This window comes from Bradysia coprophila, chromosome IV (genome assembly GCF_014529535.1).
Source record: "Bradysia coprophila strain Holo2 chromosome IV, BU_Bcop_v1, whole genome shotgun sequence".
Lineage (NCBI taxonomy): Eukaryota > Metazoa > Arthropoda > Insecta > Diptera > Sciaridae > Bradysia > Bradysia coprophila.
In genome coordinates, this window is record NC_050738.1 from 12876496 (window position 1) to 12895732 (window position 19237).

A 19237-nucleotide genomic window follows, 5' to 3' on the forward strand; every position below is an offset into this window, starting at 1 on the left:
TACATAAATGTACGTTACTACTTATACGCAATATATATATATTTTCTGTGATATACACTAAGTCATAAATTTTATCGATTGATTTATCTACGGCTTTTAAATAAATTACTCTTGTTCACCAATTTATCTAATATTTGAGGTACTTACATGCTAATGTACAATTATTATTAACGAATTATTGGTCCAATACTTAGTATATATCGTGTTGTGTGACAGTTGCATTCATCGACACAAACTTATTTTATTCGACTTAGCTTTGGATTGGAATTTATAGCGCTTAATAAGGATAAGATTCCTTAATCCCCTTACCATTTAAAAAATAATAAATCTGCAGAATGAAGTAGATAACTTCGATTTTGTTGAGACACATTTAGTACATATCAACTTATTCACAAACTAAATGGTAAATCAATAATTTCTTTCGAATAGAATCTAGAAGGGTTTTAGTATCAAATCTTGTACTTCATTCGTTCAAACATAGATATCTTACCATATAAGGAAACACTAACTTCGGCTCATCACGTATTATTCTCTTTGCTGTCGACAGCAAATGATTAGAGCTGATCAGAAGGAAAATGTATCACGGTTTGTCGTTATTATCAACTCAACAGTTTCCAATTAAAACAACCAACGGTTCAACTGCTATTCGTGCAGTGGTCTTGATGTGAGTTATTCTTGTAAAGAGTTTGTATTGAAACAAAAAATTTGTACCGGAAAAATGTAAAGCCCAAATCTTTATGGTGATACCACAAGTGGTGTTACAATTGAGAAAAATTGTTTCATGAGACAACAAAAAATAAACTAAACATTACGTATCGTGCACTCGTCCATAAAGTTCTGAAATGGCAGTTCCTTTTACTATTCACTTACTTCCAATTCACCAACAAGACTCTCAATTTCAAACCACTTTTGTGTGTCCTTTTAACTAAAGTTTCATAATCTTCAATATGCATCTCAAGAAACTGTACACGGATGCACACAACATCAAACGATTAAGGTACACTCGATATACTTGCATGAAAGTAAAAATTTCAAGAGCGTTTGTGAGCTTATCCCTCATTAACATAAGAAGGCTGAGAACACGGAAAATGTACCATTCACTTTGTCTGAATGGATGTATACGTACAGCACCTGTATTAGAGTGTTTTGCAAATAAAGTGGTGCTCTTCGTTTATTGAACAAGGAATAAGGTATCAATAGTGGAGAGGCGTATATCGTAAGTGATTGTAATGTATGGCAAAGTTTTTAAGTTTAAAAGTTTTGGAGTTGAAAATTTTGTTTCTTAAAAAATGTAGTCCGTTCTGTGCAGAACTTATAATATATGTGTATGCTTCGGTTTCTAACTTGGATTTCTCAGTTAGTGATTTGAGAGAATTGCTCAATCGGCTGGACAGCCTAATCAACAATTTTTCAATTTAGAAAATGTTTGAATTTTACTTGAATTACTTATGTTTCTTTGAGTATTGGTGGAAACAGCCTAAGAAAACTTAAGTCATTAGAAATGACTTAAAATAAAAATAGAAACGGCAGACATATAGCGATGTAATCATTAAATCTCTTACTTCTTTTGTTGTTTAAAGTTTGTTATAAAGTCTTCCAAGAATTTGACATACATTTCGCTATATAAGACACATCAACCGCAGGACAACACTCTTTTTTATGATTCTTGTACTTTCTAGTAGCTGCGATTTAGTTTTTTATAAGTTTATGAATTTTCCCAAAATATCCCACTGCTAATTGCTAATATTTATAGTGAGCTTTAAGCTCTTCCCTTCGGGTCTAAAGTTCATTGTCTTCCTAAGAACTCTTATATATTTTTTAAATAAAACCGAAATCAAGAGCAACCTCAATTTACGGCTATAAAATATCTATAACAACAATCTCTGTAGTTAGTTTAATTGAGACGACACAACAATATGTTGTTCATTCTCATTGACCGTAACATTAAATTATTTTTAACTATTTTTTTTTGTTCTATACTTAGTTATATATACATAATGTCTAATGCACTAATGGATCCATTTTCATTGATTCATAATAGTTGATCATTTCTTTAAGAAATATAATTTGTTTTCATTTATTTTTTGGTAATTTATTTTATATATTTTAAATTGTTCATTAAATGAAGAATAAAGAAACTGAGTACTGTGTATGGTAAATAGTAAAGCTGTTAATTGAATAAACAGCATCCATCATTTTTGTGCTTTTTATAGTTTTTAATAGTCTACATTCTTCGATTTAAGTTAGATAAGTCCAAGCGAATTTATTTATTTATTTTTTTGGTAAATAATGTCAAGATCCACCGCAAAACAGACAAAATTGTAGAGCTTTTTCCTACAGTAGAAGAAATTCAATTAAAAATAGACGAGCCTTCATGACAGAGTGGAGAGCTGAAATATTTTTTTAAGTTGGCTAAAGCCTCGGCTTGGGGTGTAGATGACATTGTACAGATAGAGCTTTAGTGTCCTTAGCAATACATTAGATATTAATTGGAGGAATCATATTTTGTAGGTTTCAGCAAACGGCTGAGTACAAAATTAAAAGTTATAGCTCGGCTGCGGTCATTTTTTCGAGTTTTTCTTAAAAAACGGCCTTAGCCGAGCTATAATTTTTAATTTTGTACTCAGCCGTTTGCTGAAACCTACAAAATATGATTCCTCTAATTAATATCTAATGGATTGCTAAAGACCACGGTGGGGTTGAACAAAACTTAAATAGAGTCGCGACACCACCTATGATTTTTTTTTCATGTTCTGGTTGAAAGACTCGAGTACTACACGAAACTGTATTCAGTTTCCGGATCTGTGCAGCCATTTCGGAGAACCGGCACACGTGGCCGTGCGGGACACACGAGTCAATTTAAATACAGATTGTTATACCAACTGATAGAGGGACTAATTGTAAGTTAATTCGTGTCAAAATTGCTTCTCTCAACGACCTGGCCACGGAGCAACAGCCAGCTAAAGTCGAAATTTCGACATTTTTGAATGGTGATATGTCTAGGACGAAAAAAGTTTGAAACTCTTTGAATGGCGCTAATGGTAGAGGATTCCATGCTCCATTAAACGCCGTGAATGGATTTTACAAAATTTGTCTCAATTGTACAACTGTTCAACTCATCTGTAATACACAGGTAGACCCTTCTTGCAACGAAACAATAAGGCCTGATCAGCCTGCAGTCTAAGCTTTACAACGATACCACACTTGCCATACCAGCTTCACAACAAGTATCTGTTTAGACCTTTTATTTGTCACTCTACGACGAAATTTTCAATTTATTATCCATCTTCAAGTGCCCGTTCCTTTAGGATGAGTGGTATTGTTATCCATTCTTCATAAATAAAGTGGTTTAAGTTATTTTAAGCAATTCTGACATTAATTACGTGTATCATGAGTCGGTTAAAGCTGATTTCCACATATTTTTGGGGTAAATTTCCTCGTTTTCGTGTGTTTATTGACCTCGGCTTCGCCTCGGATCAACAAAATTCACACGAAAACTCTACTTTTTATTTTTTCATCCCAAGTCATCTAAAATCATTGTTATCTCGAATATAGTATGTCTACTTTATCAGACTTTCCAACTAATTTTTCAGTTACAGTCATCGTCAGTGAAATTTAGACATTTTTTTCAGCTGATTCACTCATAAACAAATCTGCTCATAAGTTATTATATAAGTTTACCAGTTACACGCTCATGCTTGTAACTATTTCACCCGTATAAGCACTTTTGTTTGCAAACTCACATCTAAATTTCACAGACGACGACTCTAACTGAACAAATAAAATTCAATTCAATACTGTGTTAGCATATCTCTTTCTAAAGCTAACCTGTCCAAATCACAATAATTTCAAGAGTAATAGAAATCGTAACTGCAGAATACTGAACTGAAACCACTTCTCTAATTTAGTTTATCTTTGGGTTCGAGTTCGAGAGGAACAGCGAAATTTTAAACAACGAACTCATTTATAGATTATGGACTTATAAAGTCAGAAAGAAAAATTTGTCTTCAGTATACAAACTTGCCCAAATATTTGTCGGAAATGATGGCTTTTGGGAATTTTATATCTGAAAATTCGGAATAATTCGACAGATTTCAAAAAAAAACCGTATTGTTTTCGGATTGGCCAAGGCCTTACAACAGCAGGTAACGTAGACCACCTTTTTTAAATTAGAAGATACCAGTGACTATTTTCGGAAAACGTATTACATTCCCTAAAATGTCGGTTACTTTAGTAAAAAAATTCAATTAATTGAACCAATTTCAATGAAATACCGTAATAGAAATTAGAGTAAAACTTACCGACATTTTTGCGTTTATCGTAATTTCCGCAACCCTGCTAAAATCTGGTCTTCAAAATAAAATTTTCGAGAATCCGATAGCTCGTTTTGGGATACTCGAGTTCTTCATTTCAGGATGAACTAAATGAATTTTCAATTTTCTACGTAGCTCGAAGTTTGTCTGTTCATTTGATGGTTAAAGTACATTTTAACTTTAATTTTCTTAATCATTACAATTAAATACTTTATAAGGCTTTCATTGAAATATATTAGATTTAAATTGCTTTTTATGTGCCGTAACGATCTCATGTTACAGCGTCCACTGTTTTTAAGGTTGTACACCACTTTCGAATCAACAAATACCAAAAAAGCTAAAACTCTTCGTTGATCGTAATGGCCCTTATCTAGCTGGTCGTACAATTGTACGGATCTTCCAACCGGAAATTCAATATGTCCTCGTACGGTCGAATGCCCTCGTCGCGCTTTTTATCCCGAATACTTTCGACTTCAGCTAAAACACGCAAAAAGTTTTGACCAGCTAGTTTGGTGAGCTCATCAACGGTCCAACCGTCGCCAAGCAGTTCAGCAAACAGTACTGGATACGTGGATACCTAGCGCAAATGGTTGTTCTTAATTAGTTTGTAATGAATGGACAAAAAAGAATAAGTTTCATGTGGGAATTATAAGCAAGAACATGTTTGCTCTGTAAGCTGTATGTGTAGTCTATACATATTTATGTATCTACCACACAAGCACTGAACATGTGGGGGATTTTTTTCGGATAGAAAGTATTGCTATCCATATTCCCCTACACCATGTACACAGCAAAATGATCTTTCGCTTTGTATGCACAACTTGTGTGAAATAATCTGAACATACATTCCGATACGAAATTGATGGTAGTCGATTTCAATTTACAAATATTCGTTTTTCCCAGCGTTGTACTAACACTTTCAATACGCGCTCTGTTCTAGATTTAATGCAATTTTACAGTTTCGTGTACAGAACGAAATTAAATCGCTTGGGTGGAGTATTTATGCGAGCAGTGAGTGCACTTTATAGAACACTTTATACTTACATCTTCCAACCCTTTAGGAGTGCTATGAAAAAAAAAACACGAAAATTTCATTTACTAACGATTGTAAATTGCAACTATTTACAACTACTCACAAATTGATTCCGTCGTAGCCGGCACCCAATCCAACGTAATCAACTCCAGCTACCAATTTTATGTGATTAAGATGAGCTGAAATTTTAATTTAAAAAAAAAATCAATATTTGCTTGTCATCACTTTCCATTGGTTAAATGTTTGCATTACCAACAGCATCCTGAACAGTCGCATTTTCGCTGCAACTTAAAAAACTCGAATAGAAATTCACCATAATCAGTCCACGATTTTTTACGATTAACTCTAATATGCTATCCTGTACATTTCGACTGGAGTTACACAGTTCGTATGCCGACGAATGTGAGAATATCACAGGTGCTTCCGATATGGCCAGAGCATCTTTCATTGTGCCGACCGATACGTGGGACAGATCAACGATCATACCGAGCCGATTCATTTCACGAATGATGGTCTGCATTGAGATTTTTTTATTTAGATTTCTTGTCAAGTAACAAAATTTACACTGAATACCTTTCCGAACTCAGTTAATCCCCCGTGTTTCACATCAAACTTTGGCGAATCAGCATAACTGCTGTCAGCCCACGGCGTGTGACAAGTTGAAGTTAGAGTCATGTATCTAACACCGAGCGAATAAAATGTACGAAGAACACTAAGACTACCGCCTAAACTATGACCACCTTCAACGCCAGTCAATGAACAAAGTTGATGGTTCTTATGAGCTTCCACAATGTCTGCATTTTAATTTAAAAAATAAATAAATAATTTGATTTAAATAAAAGATAATTGCTCTTCTCAGACCTATAGCCGAAGTGCACGTAGTCAACTGGGGAGAATATTTTTCGGTCAATCGAATTATCACATCTATCTGCTCTAAGGTTAGCTGAACGGCATCTTTATGTTGAGCCTCACAGGGGACATAGGCTGCCCAAAACTGTAGGTTTAATGTTTGAATTTACGAAAATTTCTTTGAATTGAATTTTCTCATCAAATTACCTGTGCCGATACTCGTCCTTTCTTAAGTCGTGGCAGATCTGTGTGACTCCATACTGATCGCGACCACGGCGGTATGTTCTTGAGACTTATGTCAAAGCTAGAAAATCAAAGTTACAAAAAACCCCGTTTATACATTTCGACTTTCGTGTGTACGTACTTGAACTCGTTCAATTGATTGTGTAAGAATTTTCGAATGTTGTATGGTAAATCGTTGTGTCCATCGATCAATGGTACTGTGTTCAGAAGCTGCGTTGCTGCTTGCAATCGTTCTTCGAATGGTGCGCCTGTTGATGAGTTTGATCGGTAAAAACACAGTTCATAAAGCAAAGTATAAATTTAAAAAAAATACCCGCTGCAACTCTCAGTGCTAGAGGAACGGCGACACCAGCTGCTCCAGCGATCAATAAAATTGAAGTTACCGCCAACCAGTGACGAAATGGATCCCATTCTAAATATTTAAATTTGGTTTTAGAAAATTCATTATCTGTTCACTTAAAATGGGATTTGGCGAACTTTTGACTGACTTCTGACTAGCTATTTAACATATTAAGAGGAAGTACATCTGTTATCAACAATAACGACAACAATAAGCGATGCGCTTTGGTTTGTCGTCTTTTATTTAGCAAATTGCTTGTTAAAACAATTGAAGTAAAAGATTTAGTATCATGAAAGTACTTTAAACAGAAGAAGTAGTAGACTTTGGTATAATACTGTGATATGACGTTTTTAGAAGATTTTTTTTTGCTGAACCGAATCCGTTTATGGCCTACTACCTACTCCCACCCTTCAATCAATATTACAATTTTCGTAATTACTTTCAATTAGCAATTTCTATTCAATGCAATTTTCATTATTTGATCATTTCAATTTATTCATGAAATGAAAAAGCTTTTGATGTCCATACCAAACAGTGTACACATACTGCAGTATTTTCGGATTTAATTTTTATTAATTGCAAAAAAAAAGAGAATTAACAAAAAGTGTGTACGAAGCAGAGATACACAGTAAATATAATCACTGTTCGAATTTCATACCTTGAAGCCACAAAATATCGATAGGGTATTTCGGAGCTTAGCTGTCGATTGTTGGCTGCACACCGCACAGTTTTTAATGGACTCATTATTGTGTTTGATTATGGCCACCATGTATGAATAATTCGATACATGCAGTGCTTTAATTGAGTAATTATTGCCTTTTTCGTTTATGCTTTCCATTGACATGGTAATTACAGCCATTGAATTGAGCTAAAAGCGGAAGTAGCGAGTATTTTTTGAATGGATGGCAGAAAAGCCCACTTATTATTCTGGTTCGAATCAAAACGAAAAAGTAGTGAAAAATTGCAACCTGAACCCACAAAACTGAGTTTTCGCTTCACCCACACTAAACGTGCAAACCGAAAAACGAAAATTTATTTTCTTAAGCTCACTTGTTATCGTTGACACTGAACTGCTCGATGCAATGCTAGGACACTGTCGATGTTTCCATGGTATATGTCCCTGCTGTTTGACACTTACATGATGATCACATCCAATGCCCATTAACGGCGGCAAATCCATATCTCCATCGATATTTTGAAATTGAATGTACGGTGAATGACCATTACCATAATGATGGTAATTGAATGGGGGATAATGAAAATTGGTTAATGAGTTTGTGAAATATCGACCATTCATCATCAAATTATTGGTCGACTTGTGAAATGGTTTTAAATTGCAGGTGCTCGAATGAAATTTATTGTTCGAATCATATTTGCCGGTATCATTGCGATATGATTTGATTGGTCCGATGGTATTGTATTTGCCAGGGATATGGTGCAAAGTGTCATAGTTTGGCATGTACTGGTTCGGTTCGTGATGGTAGAAAAACAAGGACTCTTCATCTTTGTCAGCTATGATGGGCTTATTGTTCATGCAATTATATCCATCGTTCTGGTCGAATTTATTCTTGTTTTCTACCGTCATTTTCGCGGATGATAATTTATTTTTGTGATTGTTTGAAATGACATTGTCAGCGGTGCTGGTGGTAGTGGCGGTGGTGGTGCTGTTGATGGTATTATTTTTCTGATGAATTGGATTTGCCTCATGAATGCAAATGTTTGCACAATTTTTTAAAATTGTCGATTTGCTTTGTGTCTGTTTGGTGGAACTTTGACGTGAAAGTGATGGCTTACAATTTGGCGGAGTTGGTGGCGGCGGTATGTCGACATCAATGTAGGTGTCAATCTGTTAAACATTAATTTAGACAGATCATGTTGGAAATTGATGTATGGTAAAAATGTGTAAAATGTCGTTTATTTACCTCCATGCCATCATTATCGTATTTGGACGAATAATCGAGCGTACGAATGCTATAAGAGGAGCCGCGCAGATTATCTTTAGAATTTTTCTGTAAGAAAAAATTACGAAAAATGTTCAACTCCTTTTCTATCGCACAATCAATTAAGGTTATTGAGGCTATGACAATTAAGAAAATGTTATCTCTTGTTGAATGAAAAACAATCCCTTAGCCATATTATTACCAGCCCCATAACAGATAATAAAATAAACTTTGAATTTTTCTTTCAGTTTTCCCTTTTTTTCCGATGCTCGATGGTATAATGCACGCTATATTCGGCTATATTATATACACATCTGAGTCTAAATACACCCTTTCATGGTATAGCCTTAACGATATATTCGAACTCAGCCTGGCATTCAACCTCGTATAATATTTTCTCTTTACATCGTCCGTACGTCCCTTTCAACTATTTGTGGTAACGTAGAATTTGTTTGTTTTTATGAGTAATTTCTGTGGTTTTTCCTTTTATTTTTAGTGGTGACGAGACTTTGGGCAACAAAATAACATTAGACTTTTCCGTATTAAACGGAATATTCTCTCGTCCACTCAATAATAGTTGTGTGTTTATGACTTGTATCTCCTTATCTCACTGGTATCTCTTTTTGATGGATTACACAGAGACTCTTAGTGTGTACACTTAAGCTACACTATCTACTTATGTGGAAAATGACGATGATGTGTGTGTAAATCCATTCTTCTCCGAGAAAACTCTGAACAAATTTGTCATTCATATTTTGAGATGCCATAAATCAATTTATGCAAAAGTGGCATACAACCAATGAAGTTATGAACAAACTGTGCGGTTTTATTAAAAGTTTTACAATGACATGGTGTCGAGGTTTTGCCGATCAATCATGAAATGGTAATAAAATTGAGCCAATTTGTAGAATCCTATTCATTAAATGTAATGGATTTCTTTTGAGAGAAAAAACAATTTTTGGTATAAAAAACCTCGATCTTTTATCTTCCTTCGAAATTTGATTCTGTTGAAGCATGTTAAACGGGGAACTTGAAGCGAAAGTGACATAGGACATCGTCCAAACTCCAACAAAATCATAAAAAATGAACAGCTGGTCGAATAAATTCCCTCTATGATTTCCATCAACAAATGTATACCAATATCTACCAACAATTCACAGGTTGTCTATCTAGATATTGATCTAGATACACGTGTATACTCTTCTGAAAATTCGTTTCCAACAAACTCAGCCGTCTGTGTAGACAGTTGGTCCTTCGTCAGTCCATTCTTTTTGAAAAATTTATATTTTTAAAAACATCATAACTTAAAGTGCACATGAATTTTAATTTTTCCTGTTTCCGATACTCACAAACGAAATTCTGTTTGATGTGGAAATCGGGATCCGGAAACATATAATTTAATTTTGAAATACCATCACCGAATGGAATATTCGGTTATTTGCAAGTTTTATGTTTCGGAGTAAAATGAAAATACGGAAAACTAACCGTTGACCATATTTCGGTCGATGCTCCAGGTATGCGTTAAGTAGATAAAAGAAAAAAAGATTTCGAACTTGGATAATTTCTTTACGGAAAAAGTGAAACTTTTTATTCAAGTTATATCCAACGTAACAGAATTATTCAATAGAACACTTTGATGAGATAACTTAGTTCAAACAGAGTTTATGCAAAATACGCTTGTGAAATACGGAAGTAGCAAATTTTGATATAGAAAAAAATAATAATATTTTGACCAAGAGCCTGCGTGCATGTCCAGCTACACATAAAACGTGTGCCATATTATGACACGACCTACGACAAAAATTTTTGTTTTTGAGTGGGTCAAATTTCCAAGTGTTTTCTTAAAACAACTTACTTTTCAAAGAATCAAATTGAGGTCAAAATGAAGGTATCACAGACTCAGAGAACACAGGTATTATCGTCTATCATAGAGCAGCGGATAGAGATTGGGCCCTAACGAAGGTTAGCTCTAATGGACAGCCGTTAGATATCATAGGAAATGAAAATTGATACCTAATCGAAGGTAATACAGCCAAATGAAGAATGAATGCAATTGAAGAATAAAATTTTTGATGAAACATCTGGCTTGGCATTCAAGTCAAATTTTCAAATTGTCACGCACTGCGGACCTTTCAACAAAAAAATTTCTTTGAATTGCATTTTTCTTTTGGCTTGGAATTTGACACCAATTTAGATTTTCTGTGAAGACGATGTGTGAAGGTTGAGATATATGCGCTAGGGCTACCCTCGTTAAGATTCTAGCGCTCAAAAACGAGTGTCCCAGAACAACTGTTTTTTCGCATTGTAAAATCCAGAACCCGTAAACAGACGATAAATAACTGCCAATTAGAAAATGAAATTAAAAATTGAAACGGCTTACGTGTCGGACAAGGCAAATTTGCGAAGTTATCAATTTGTTTTTACCTATGAGTAATTATACCTAGAGAGGAAATGTGTAAATGTGGTCCCAGCATGAGTTTGTATAACATACACATCTAATTTTACACCAATACATGTATGCGTTGACGCTTTTGATATTGGGACCACATATTTTACGTAATTTTGTTCGAAATTTCCTCTCTAGGTATAATTACTCTCAGGGTTTTAAACCGATACGACGCCAATCTGACTGAGTGTTATACACTCGTTAGTACCTTCATGGCACAAAAAAAATAAATAAATAAACTGGTTTCGAACACTTAACCGACTTAACCTTACGAAGGACTGCTACGTGCACAGGCTCTCAGTTTAATTGAAAAGAAAATTCTTCTGAAAAATATCATAAAATATGTTTAAACGAACAAAGCAGAGATTGCGAGAAATTTAAAGTCGGAGAGAAATGAACTCAAAGGGGATTAAAACTGACGGTTCTCAAGCATTTTCCGGTGTTGCCGCAAAAAAAAATTAAACTCCCAGATGCAATCTGAAGAAGTTGCATTCGAGGAAAAAAAACTACTTCAAATTCAAACGAAAATCTGGAAATGTTCATTGGATATTATTATTTGGTTGTGTTTGTTTAATTTACAGCTTTTCCGAATAAAATATTCAATGGTTTACGTTTCTTTCAGGCTATTTTGCATTTTTAGCTCGTTTTCGTTTCTTTTTCTATCGCCGCAGGGACCACACCACATTACAATCGTATAATCCTCATTCGGATTTACAGAAATAAGAAAAAGATTTGTATGAAAAATACCCCTAATAGTATAAGACGGCTGATGTGCGAACGAATCGATAGCAAATCGTTCAGCCATAATAAACATCGATTAGCAAAACAATACCACACTCAAATTCATATTATAACCTCAAGTCAAGTCAAATAAAATATTCAAAAAGCAATTACCGAATTTTTCGTGTGATTGCATCGTAGACGCTCCCGCTCCAGTCTCAACAGGATTTGAGCATTCTGTTCGCAGGTATACGTATGAACTTTATTCTTTCTATCTAAGCTGTATTGATAAAGTGGTCTCGAGGGATTTATATCGATCTGGAATACATACAGAACAAAAAAAAATTATATAAAGAAAAGAATCTTCTTTTGGTACCAGCGAAGCTCATATAATTTCGATGAATTATTTCTGCTTCGATGTTTAACATAATCGCCCATTATTTATGGCGTACAACATTCCTTGTGGGATGTTTTTGGCGGTATTATGCACGCAACGGAAAAATGTTCTTTACAAATTTCCACTTCACCAGAAATCGTTATTTCCATTTAATTACAAAAAAAATATATGTAAAATAGACTCACCTCAGTTTCTGCATTGCAGCTACACAGCGATTGATTACTCTTCAATAGGCTACCTCTTAACGAACCATAATTGGAATGTGACTTTACCAATTGATCGTCACCGCGATGCTGATTGCGTAAACTTCCCACATGATAAAAATTGTTATTCGCTGCCGAATCTGAATAATGGCTTCGCGAATCGAACGCTGCCTCGAAACACGTTTGTGATGGCATCTCGGATTTTTTTTTTATATTTTGAACATTTATAACGTGTGATGGAATTGAATCGTTTTTCGGTGATTGACGGTGATGGTGTATGATTGCCGAACAGCCAACCGGAAATTTAACAAACGATTCCACAAGATATAATATCGGTAATGAAGCGTAATTTTAGATGTTCCTCATGCACGATACAAATATTAGATGGATGTCAGAATGCTGTGGAGGAAGACATTAAAATATAAGTGCTAAGACATGACATGACTTTAAATGATTTTATTGAGTTAAAACTCTTTTTTTATGTGTAGTTTGGTTGGTGAACGAAATACATTATCGTTTGCTTATAAAATCGCATATGTTATCAGCACGCACGACGATGATGTGTCGTTGAGAGAAAAGTTAATAAATTTTAAATGAGCTTTAGACAAAGACAAAACTTTTTATTGTAGATCTGACACAACTTGTTCTACCTACTTGTTGTTAAATCATCTTTTTTCCGTCTTTGTTGAACGTTGAAATTATATTTCGCAACAAAATTTTATCGCTGATTTAACCTACTTAATTTTATAACACAATTTATCATCGGATGTGAAGCTTTGTCATTATTATATCGTAATAAAGGCGAATGATACAACCAGATAGATGGATGGGGCAGGTGGAGAAAGAGAGGTAGATGTGGTGCAATTATTCATATGCAATCAACATAAATGGGTTAGTAATGATAGCAGCACCGCATGTTCTATTTAAAACTTTATTTCTATTTCCAAGTTATTTTCTTTTTGACATAATTATTATTGCACGTACGCCGCAATTATGTCATTATCATTTATTTATCACACAATAAAATCTCTGAAGCTTTATTTTAAAAGCGTCCTGGGGCATAATAATAAAGTCACTCAAATATCACAGCATAGAATTGGACATTTTATTAATATATAAATACATTAAGCCACCCTCGAGTATATTTTTTTTTCGCGCATTTCCAGTATACAATATAGCATGTCGATATAGACGGAGTAAACAAAACTGCGGGTAAAGGTGGTATTGTTTAGATAACGTAGTGAAATAATGAGATAAAGCACGCGGAAAGAAATTAGTGACTTAATCTTACTCGAACAGAAGGCTTTAATTGGCTCAAGCATATATTTTTGAGTTATTGAGTTAGGTAGAACGCTAAAAAAGTTTGTAGAATTTTAGCAGTGACGCTCATTGAAATTAAAAATCCTTTGAGATCAACGGAAATATTATCAGAGTCGCAAGAAAACGACAGCATTTAAACATTATTACACGCAGTTGAAATATGACAGTTTAACGATCTAATCGATTCAAAATTTGTACCTGGAATGATTATTTGGGGGTTGAGTTTTTACCTTTTGTCATCTTTACTCAGATTTTGTTTTTGCGAACTTCAGATACAAGCGTCTACAGCCGTCTCTCGTGTACTTTTGCAGCACTCTCAGATTGCTAAGTAAGGCTATTCATATGTTACGACAACATATGAATAATAAAAATGTTCTATAATGTCCTCTTTTAAAGTATGTATCTTATATGTAGTAAAGTAAGAGATTAATGAAAAAGTAATGTTTCGACGATAACACAGGTGATACATGCTTATCCTTTTCGTATGTAATAAGTCAATAATTCTGATAAAATTCTTAAACACTCCTAAAATTCTAACAAAAACCAAGGAAATTCTTAAAAATATGCCCCGATTATCGAGCTCGAGGGGTGACGCACTTCCATTTAATCCATTAAACAAAAAAAAATTGTTTTAGCGAAATATTTCGACTATCCACCTAAAAAATTTGCACGATTTTCAGGGCGTTTAAGTACTCGTGAGTTATAGAAAACAATTTTTTTGTTAAAAATGGTATTTTTATTTAATTCCCTTGACTGGAAGTCAGGGTCTTATGCCGGAAAATACCCTATAATGTCTGTCCCGAAGGTTGTATGAAATGTTATGAAAAACGGAATTGTTTGTCCCAATATTTTGTTTGTAATTTTGCTCAACCAATTACAATTTTTTTTTTATCGACACAGAATTGAATTCCTGAGGTTAAGTTCGAAGATGGGCTATGTGGGATTAAGGATCTGGAAGTTATTCCAGAAAAACAGTATTTTCCACAGTTGGAAATTCAATCAATCGAAAAAGATTACTTTGATAAAATTTGATTTTGTCGGTTAGTTATATTCAGCTATCACGGTGATAGTTGGTTACAGTCAGGTGAAAGTCAGCTATCACGGTGATAGTTGGCTTTAGTCAGGGATAGTCAGGTGAAAGTCAACTATCACGCATGATAGTCAGCTATCAAGGGCAAAAGTAGCAGATTTCACAACATGCCATAATATATTTATAAAATTTTATGAAAAATCAATTTCTGAATCGTTATTCAAATGTATGGAATGACACTAAAAAAAAGCAAACAGAAAACTTTAAAACTCCCGTGAGTGTGAGAGCGGAGCGAAGTGATTTATGATTCATTTTTGATTATCTGGCCGTACAGAAAAAGTACTTCACCAAAGAATTTGTACTCAAGCGAAGGTTTTTGTGATGTTTCGAAAGTTTAAAAACGGAAAATAAAATGAAATTGATTAAAAATGTATTGAAAAAATTGTCAGTCAAGGGACCTGACCCGCCCAAAAGGCTGGGCCTAGTCTATTAAAAACTACTAAAAGTGGAATTTTACGCTTTTTAACGTTGTACAATGAGTTGTAGTACGTGGATCGATCAAAATCATGCCTTTTTAAGACTTTTAAAGTATTTGATAAAGTGAGTTTTTTCCTATTTAATCCAATTTTTATTCCATTTAATCCATTTAATACCATTAAATCCAGAAGTGTGTCACCCCCCGTTCGAGCTCGATGGTGTGAAGAAGATGCTTAGTGGTACCGAATCTCTTACATACTTTAGGACAATGAATTTAACAGCTTTACCTGAGTGCAAAAAAAACAATTTCGTTGGGTTTGTCCAGCCAGAGATATTTAGGATTCGGATGTATGCAAAATGACTAATGGATGGCTTAACAGTCGTGACTATATCTACAATCTAATAATGGACCAGAAAATTGTTATTCCCAATTGACTAAATAGTTCCATTTAACAGTCAATTAAAACGTTCAAATTTTGAATATATCTGTCTTGTGTGTACATAATATGAAATGAATGCAAACAAACCCAATTTTGATTGATTAATATTTCGAGGTAATAATCGAAAATAATAAGTTTGCTTCGTGAAATGTTTGCTGTGTGGCAACATTTTCAATTTGTTGTTATTTTCAGAGCTTTTATTTATGTATAATATTAATGAGCCTAGCAATTTGCGAACGAGAATCTAATTGTATGTCATGCACACACATAAAACACAATTTATAATTGATTCAAAAATAAATATTCAGGTGGTTGCTCCGTATATAAAATAAATTTCATAGGTTTACTGCTTGCAGGCTTCTTAAAATGAAATTATTGTTTCTTAGCTCGGCTCTTTGATATATACATGTGGAGGATAAAATGAATTAAACATTAATTCCTCTTCAAGTTAAATACTTTACAACAATTTTTGAACTTACAACCAGCAATGGATGCAAGCATAAGAACAAATTTACGTTATATTATGTTTCGAATATTTTGTAATTAAAAATGTTTCGTATGCAGCGAAATTTTCATTATTATTTTCGCATACAAAGGGAAATGGTAATAATAAAACTTTTGGCCATTACACTGAAACTATTTAATGCGATGATGATTAAAGTCGTTATACAACTTAATTGATTACAAAAGTGAATAAGTAATTAAATGAAAATGTTATATGGGGTCCAGTTCGTGGTAGTCGTTGCTCTTTTTTTATTTGAACATATCTGATGCAAAGAGTAGAAGCGATGAATAAATATTAGAGTGTTGGTATAATTCCATAAACTTCTCCTTTTAGCATCCACTTTTACACTGCAATGTTTGGGTTATAGTTTGGATTTAATTAGTAATGAGTGAGTCTCTGTTAATTAATTTAAAATTTAGTTTTCGAAATTTTGATATTGAGTGAGCAGTTTTAAATGGAACATAGTTGAATGTGGGATGTGCGGATCGAGCAGACTTGGTTTCATTAATAAATCAAATTTTGATTAAAAAAAACCCCAAACTTAAATTAAATAAATCGAATGGAAATTCAATTGATTCGCATATAAATTCATTAAAATAAAATTATATTTATAGCTCCAGCCCATGTCACACACCGAATTGAATTTAATTATTTTTTATTACACATTAATATGTCATGCATGGAAAAACATAAATGGATAAATAATCCTGCACAGAGCTCGACTGTGTGACAAACATAATAACATTATATTATAATTACGATATGACATGTTTATTTTCGAGTACTTTCTAATTTTTTATCATATAAATACAATACATCATATTGTCCCCGCTGTAACCTCGCCATCAACTTATAAGCATACAATCCCTGAAAATATGCTGTGATATAGGTGTTTTGTGGAGTGTGGCATAATGGTGAATATATATTTTTCTACACGAAGTGGATGGTAGAAAATTTCGCCATAAATATAGTGCCTAAAAATGTGATGTTCTGTGCTGACATTAATACCTTTTTCTCGAGAATATATCAAAAAAAAAATCGTGAAGCAAAGCTTATAAAATGGTATGTAGAAACTTTTCCCACCGTGGATGGATGGAATATATTCTTCCTACATAATGTTGTGATGATATTCTTTCCATTTTGTATTTTTATACCTTAGCAGCTTTATTTTTCTCGTCTTGTTTTGTATTCGTCTATTTTGTCTATATTTAGGACATTTTTTCCTTTTTTTCGGGAGGAACAGTGTACGAAAATACCCTTCTATATCACAAAGTCCGGAAAATTTATTTATTTTTAAATAAAATTTCATTTTTGAGCCGAAAGCATAAGCATAAAAACATAGAAATTCAATTTCTATTTTTGTCAAAAAATATATTTTTAGCAAAAACCATAATCCTGTGAATCTATTTTCATTTTCCAATCCCTCGTATTGTCTATGTCGTGGATACCGTAGTTGGTAGCAAAATAATATGCACTCAGTAATAGCATTGTCTATTTTTTCGAACATATTTTTAAAGCATAAATTGATGAATTTTATATATCCAATCATGATAGCGTATTACATGTATATTGTACATTATATGCAGTAACGGTATATCGACAAGTTTATAATGCGGTTTCGTTATCCTAAAATATCCTCAATATTTCAGACAGCCAATAATTTATAGATTCCTCATGCTACACTGACTGGGATGTGGGAAACTATATTTTATTTTTAAATTTATTTTTTTGGTTGCATTTCGTTCCATTCACATTTAAAGATCGATCTATTTTCGGGGGATTGAAGGATTTATATTTTATATTTTCAATTTAAAAATCCAAAATAAGTTTGTTCAATTCAATTAAGGTCACAAAATTTTGTATTTATTTTTATTTTTTGTCAAACATTGTGGCCTGGCTTTGCTAGCTAAATGGAAACTAAAATGATTTGTTAAGTTTGCGAATTGTGATGAAAAATAAATATATTTCATCGAACAATGGAGTTATTTGTGGGAATAGGTTTTATATTTTCGGATGCTGACTGTTTTCATTAGTTATACGGTTAGACGATTCTGTATGTGAATAGGTTAATTGATACATACAGAACTGGATCAAAGAAATTAGAAACATGAAAACAAATTAACATTAAAACAATTGTCACTGAGTATAAAAAATATTAAATGGTTGCAGGTATTTTTGGAATATTATTCTACATCAAATAGAGTTGCCTAAATATTTGCATCATTCAAAGAACCGAATTATTTTTTTAAACAATGCAAACAATTTACATGGTTTTGATTCAAATTTTTTGGGTACTGTAACTGTGTTCTCAGAAAGTTTTCGTGCATTGAAGTATGTAAAATGGAAAGATTGTGTTGGATTTTTAGAACACATTTTTCTGAAAACACGGTACATAGAGTCGCTGAAACCCTCATATCCTTCAAAAAGTATGAGTAATTTTTGTATTTTATAATTAGGATAACTCATCGGTAGCCATTGAAGTAGCAAACATCAGAAGAGTAGAGTGGTTGTTTAGTCTTCAAAAGAAAATTTGGTAAAAACTTTTGTTACAGATGTTTAAAGAAAATGATTCAGGATCAGTTAAAAAATTGTCATATAACCGCGTGTGGAAATTCACGCTATCCGCGGTATCCTGGATACCGGGAAGTTTTCAGAAAAATTCTTTAGATACCGGGAAATCGAAAAAATCGGGAAAAATATGTGGCGAAAAATCAAATTTACGATTTTAGATACCGGGAAATTTCCACACGCGCATATAACACTAGGAAAGACGCAGTGGACTGAGTACGCTGCCTTGGTGTACTCGAAGTAGCACGAAGAAAGTCTCCGAAGTTCCAGCTGTGTATCTAATCTTAGTGGTTACATCTTTGTACATGTCTATTATGATTTGAACGTATTGCGCTGGCACTCCATGGCTACGTAGTGCGGTTAAAAAATTGATATTATGGTGAACAGTGTGAGAGAAAATATAACGAAAGATT

General features: G+C 33.5%; 1 protein-coding gene across 1 annotated transcript in view; it reads right to left on the reverse strand.

Annotated features, from left to right (window-relative positions):
- Positions 1 to 4574: 4574 nt before the first annotated feature.
- Positions 4575 to 19237, reverse strand: part of LOC119066354 — a 50969-nt gene continuing 36306 nt past the window's right edge. Inside the window, exons 3-15 of the mRNA XM_037168772.1 lie at positions 12467 to 12883; positions 12059 to 12202; positions 8701 to 8787; positions 7829 to 8624; positions 6752 to 6850; positions 6560 to 6686; positions 6403 to 6499; positions 6208 to 6340; positions 5920 to 6140; positions 5599 to 5860; positions 5450 to 5525; positions 5358 to 5379; positions 4575 to 4890 (exon numbers count right to left, since the gene is read on the reverse strand). Coding sequence (XP_037024667.1) covers positions 4684 to 4890; positions 5358 to 5379; positions 5450 to 5525; positions 5599 to 5860; positions 5920 to 6140; positions 6208 to 6340; positions 6403 to 6499; positions 6560 to 6686; positions 6752 to 6850; positions 7829 to 8624; positions 8701 to 8787; positions 12059 to 12202; positions 12467 to 12679 — 2484 coding nt within the window. The 5' untranslated portion in view covers positions 12680 to 12883 and the 3' untranslated portion in view covers positions 4575 to 4683. The remainder of the gene's footprint in view (positions 4891 to 5357; positions 5380 to 5449; positions 5526 to 5598; positions 5861 to 5919; positions 6141 to 6207; positions 6341 to 6402; positions 6500 to 6559; positions 6687 to 6751; positions 6851 to 7828; positions 8625 to 8700; positions 8788 to 12058; positions 12203 to 12466; positions 12884 to 19237) is intronic.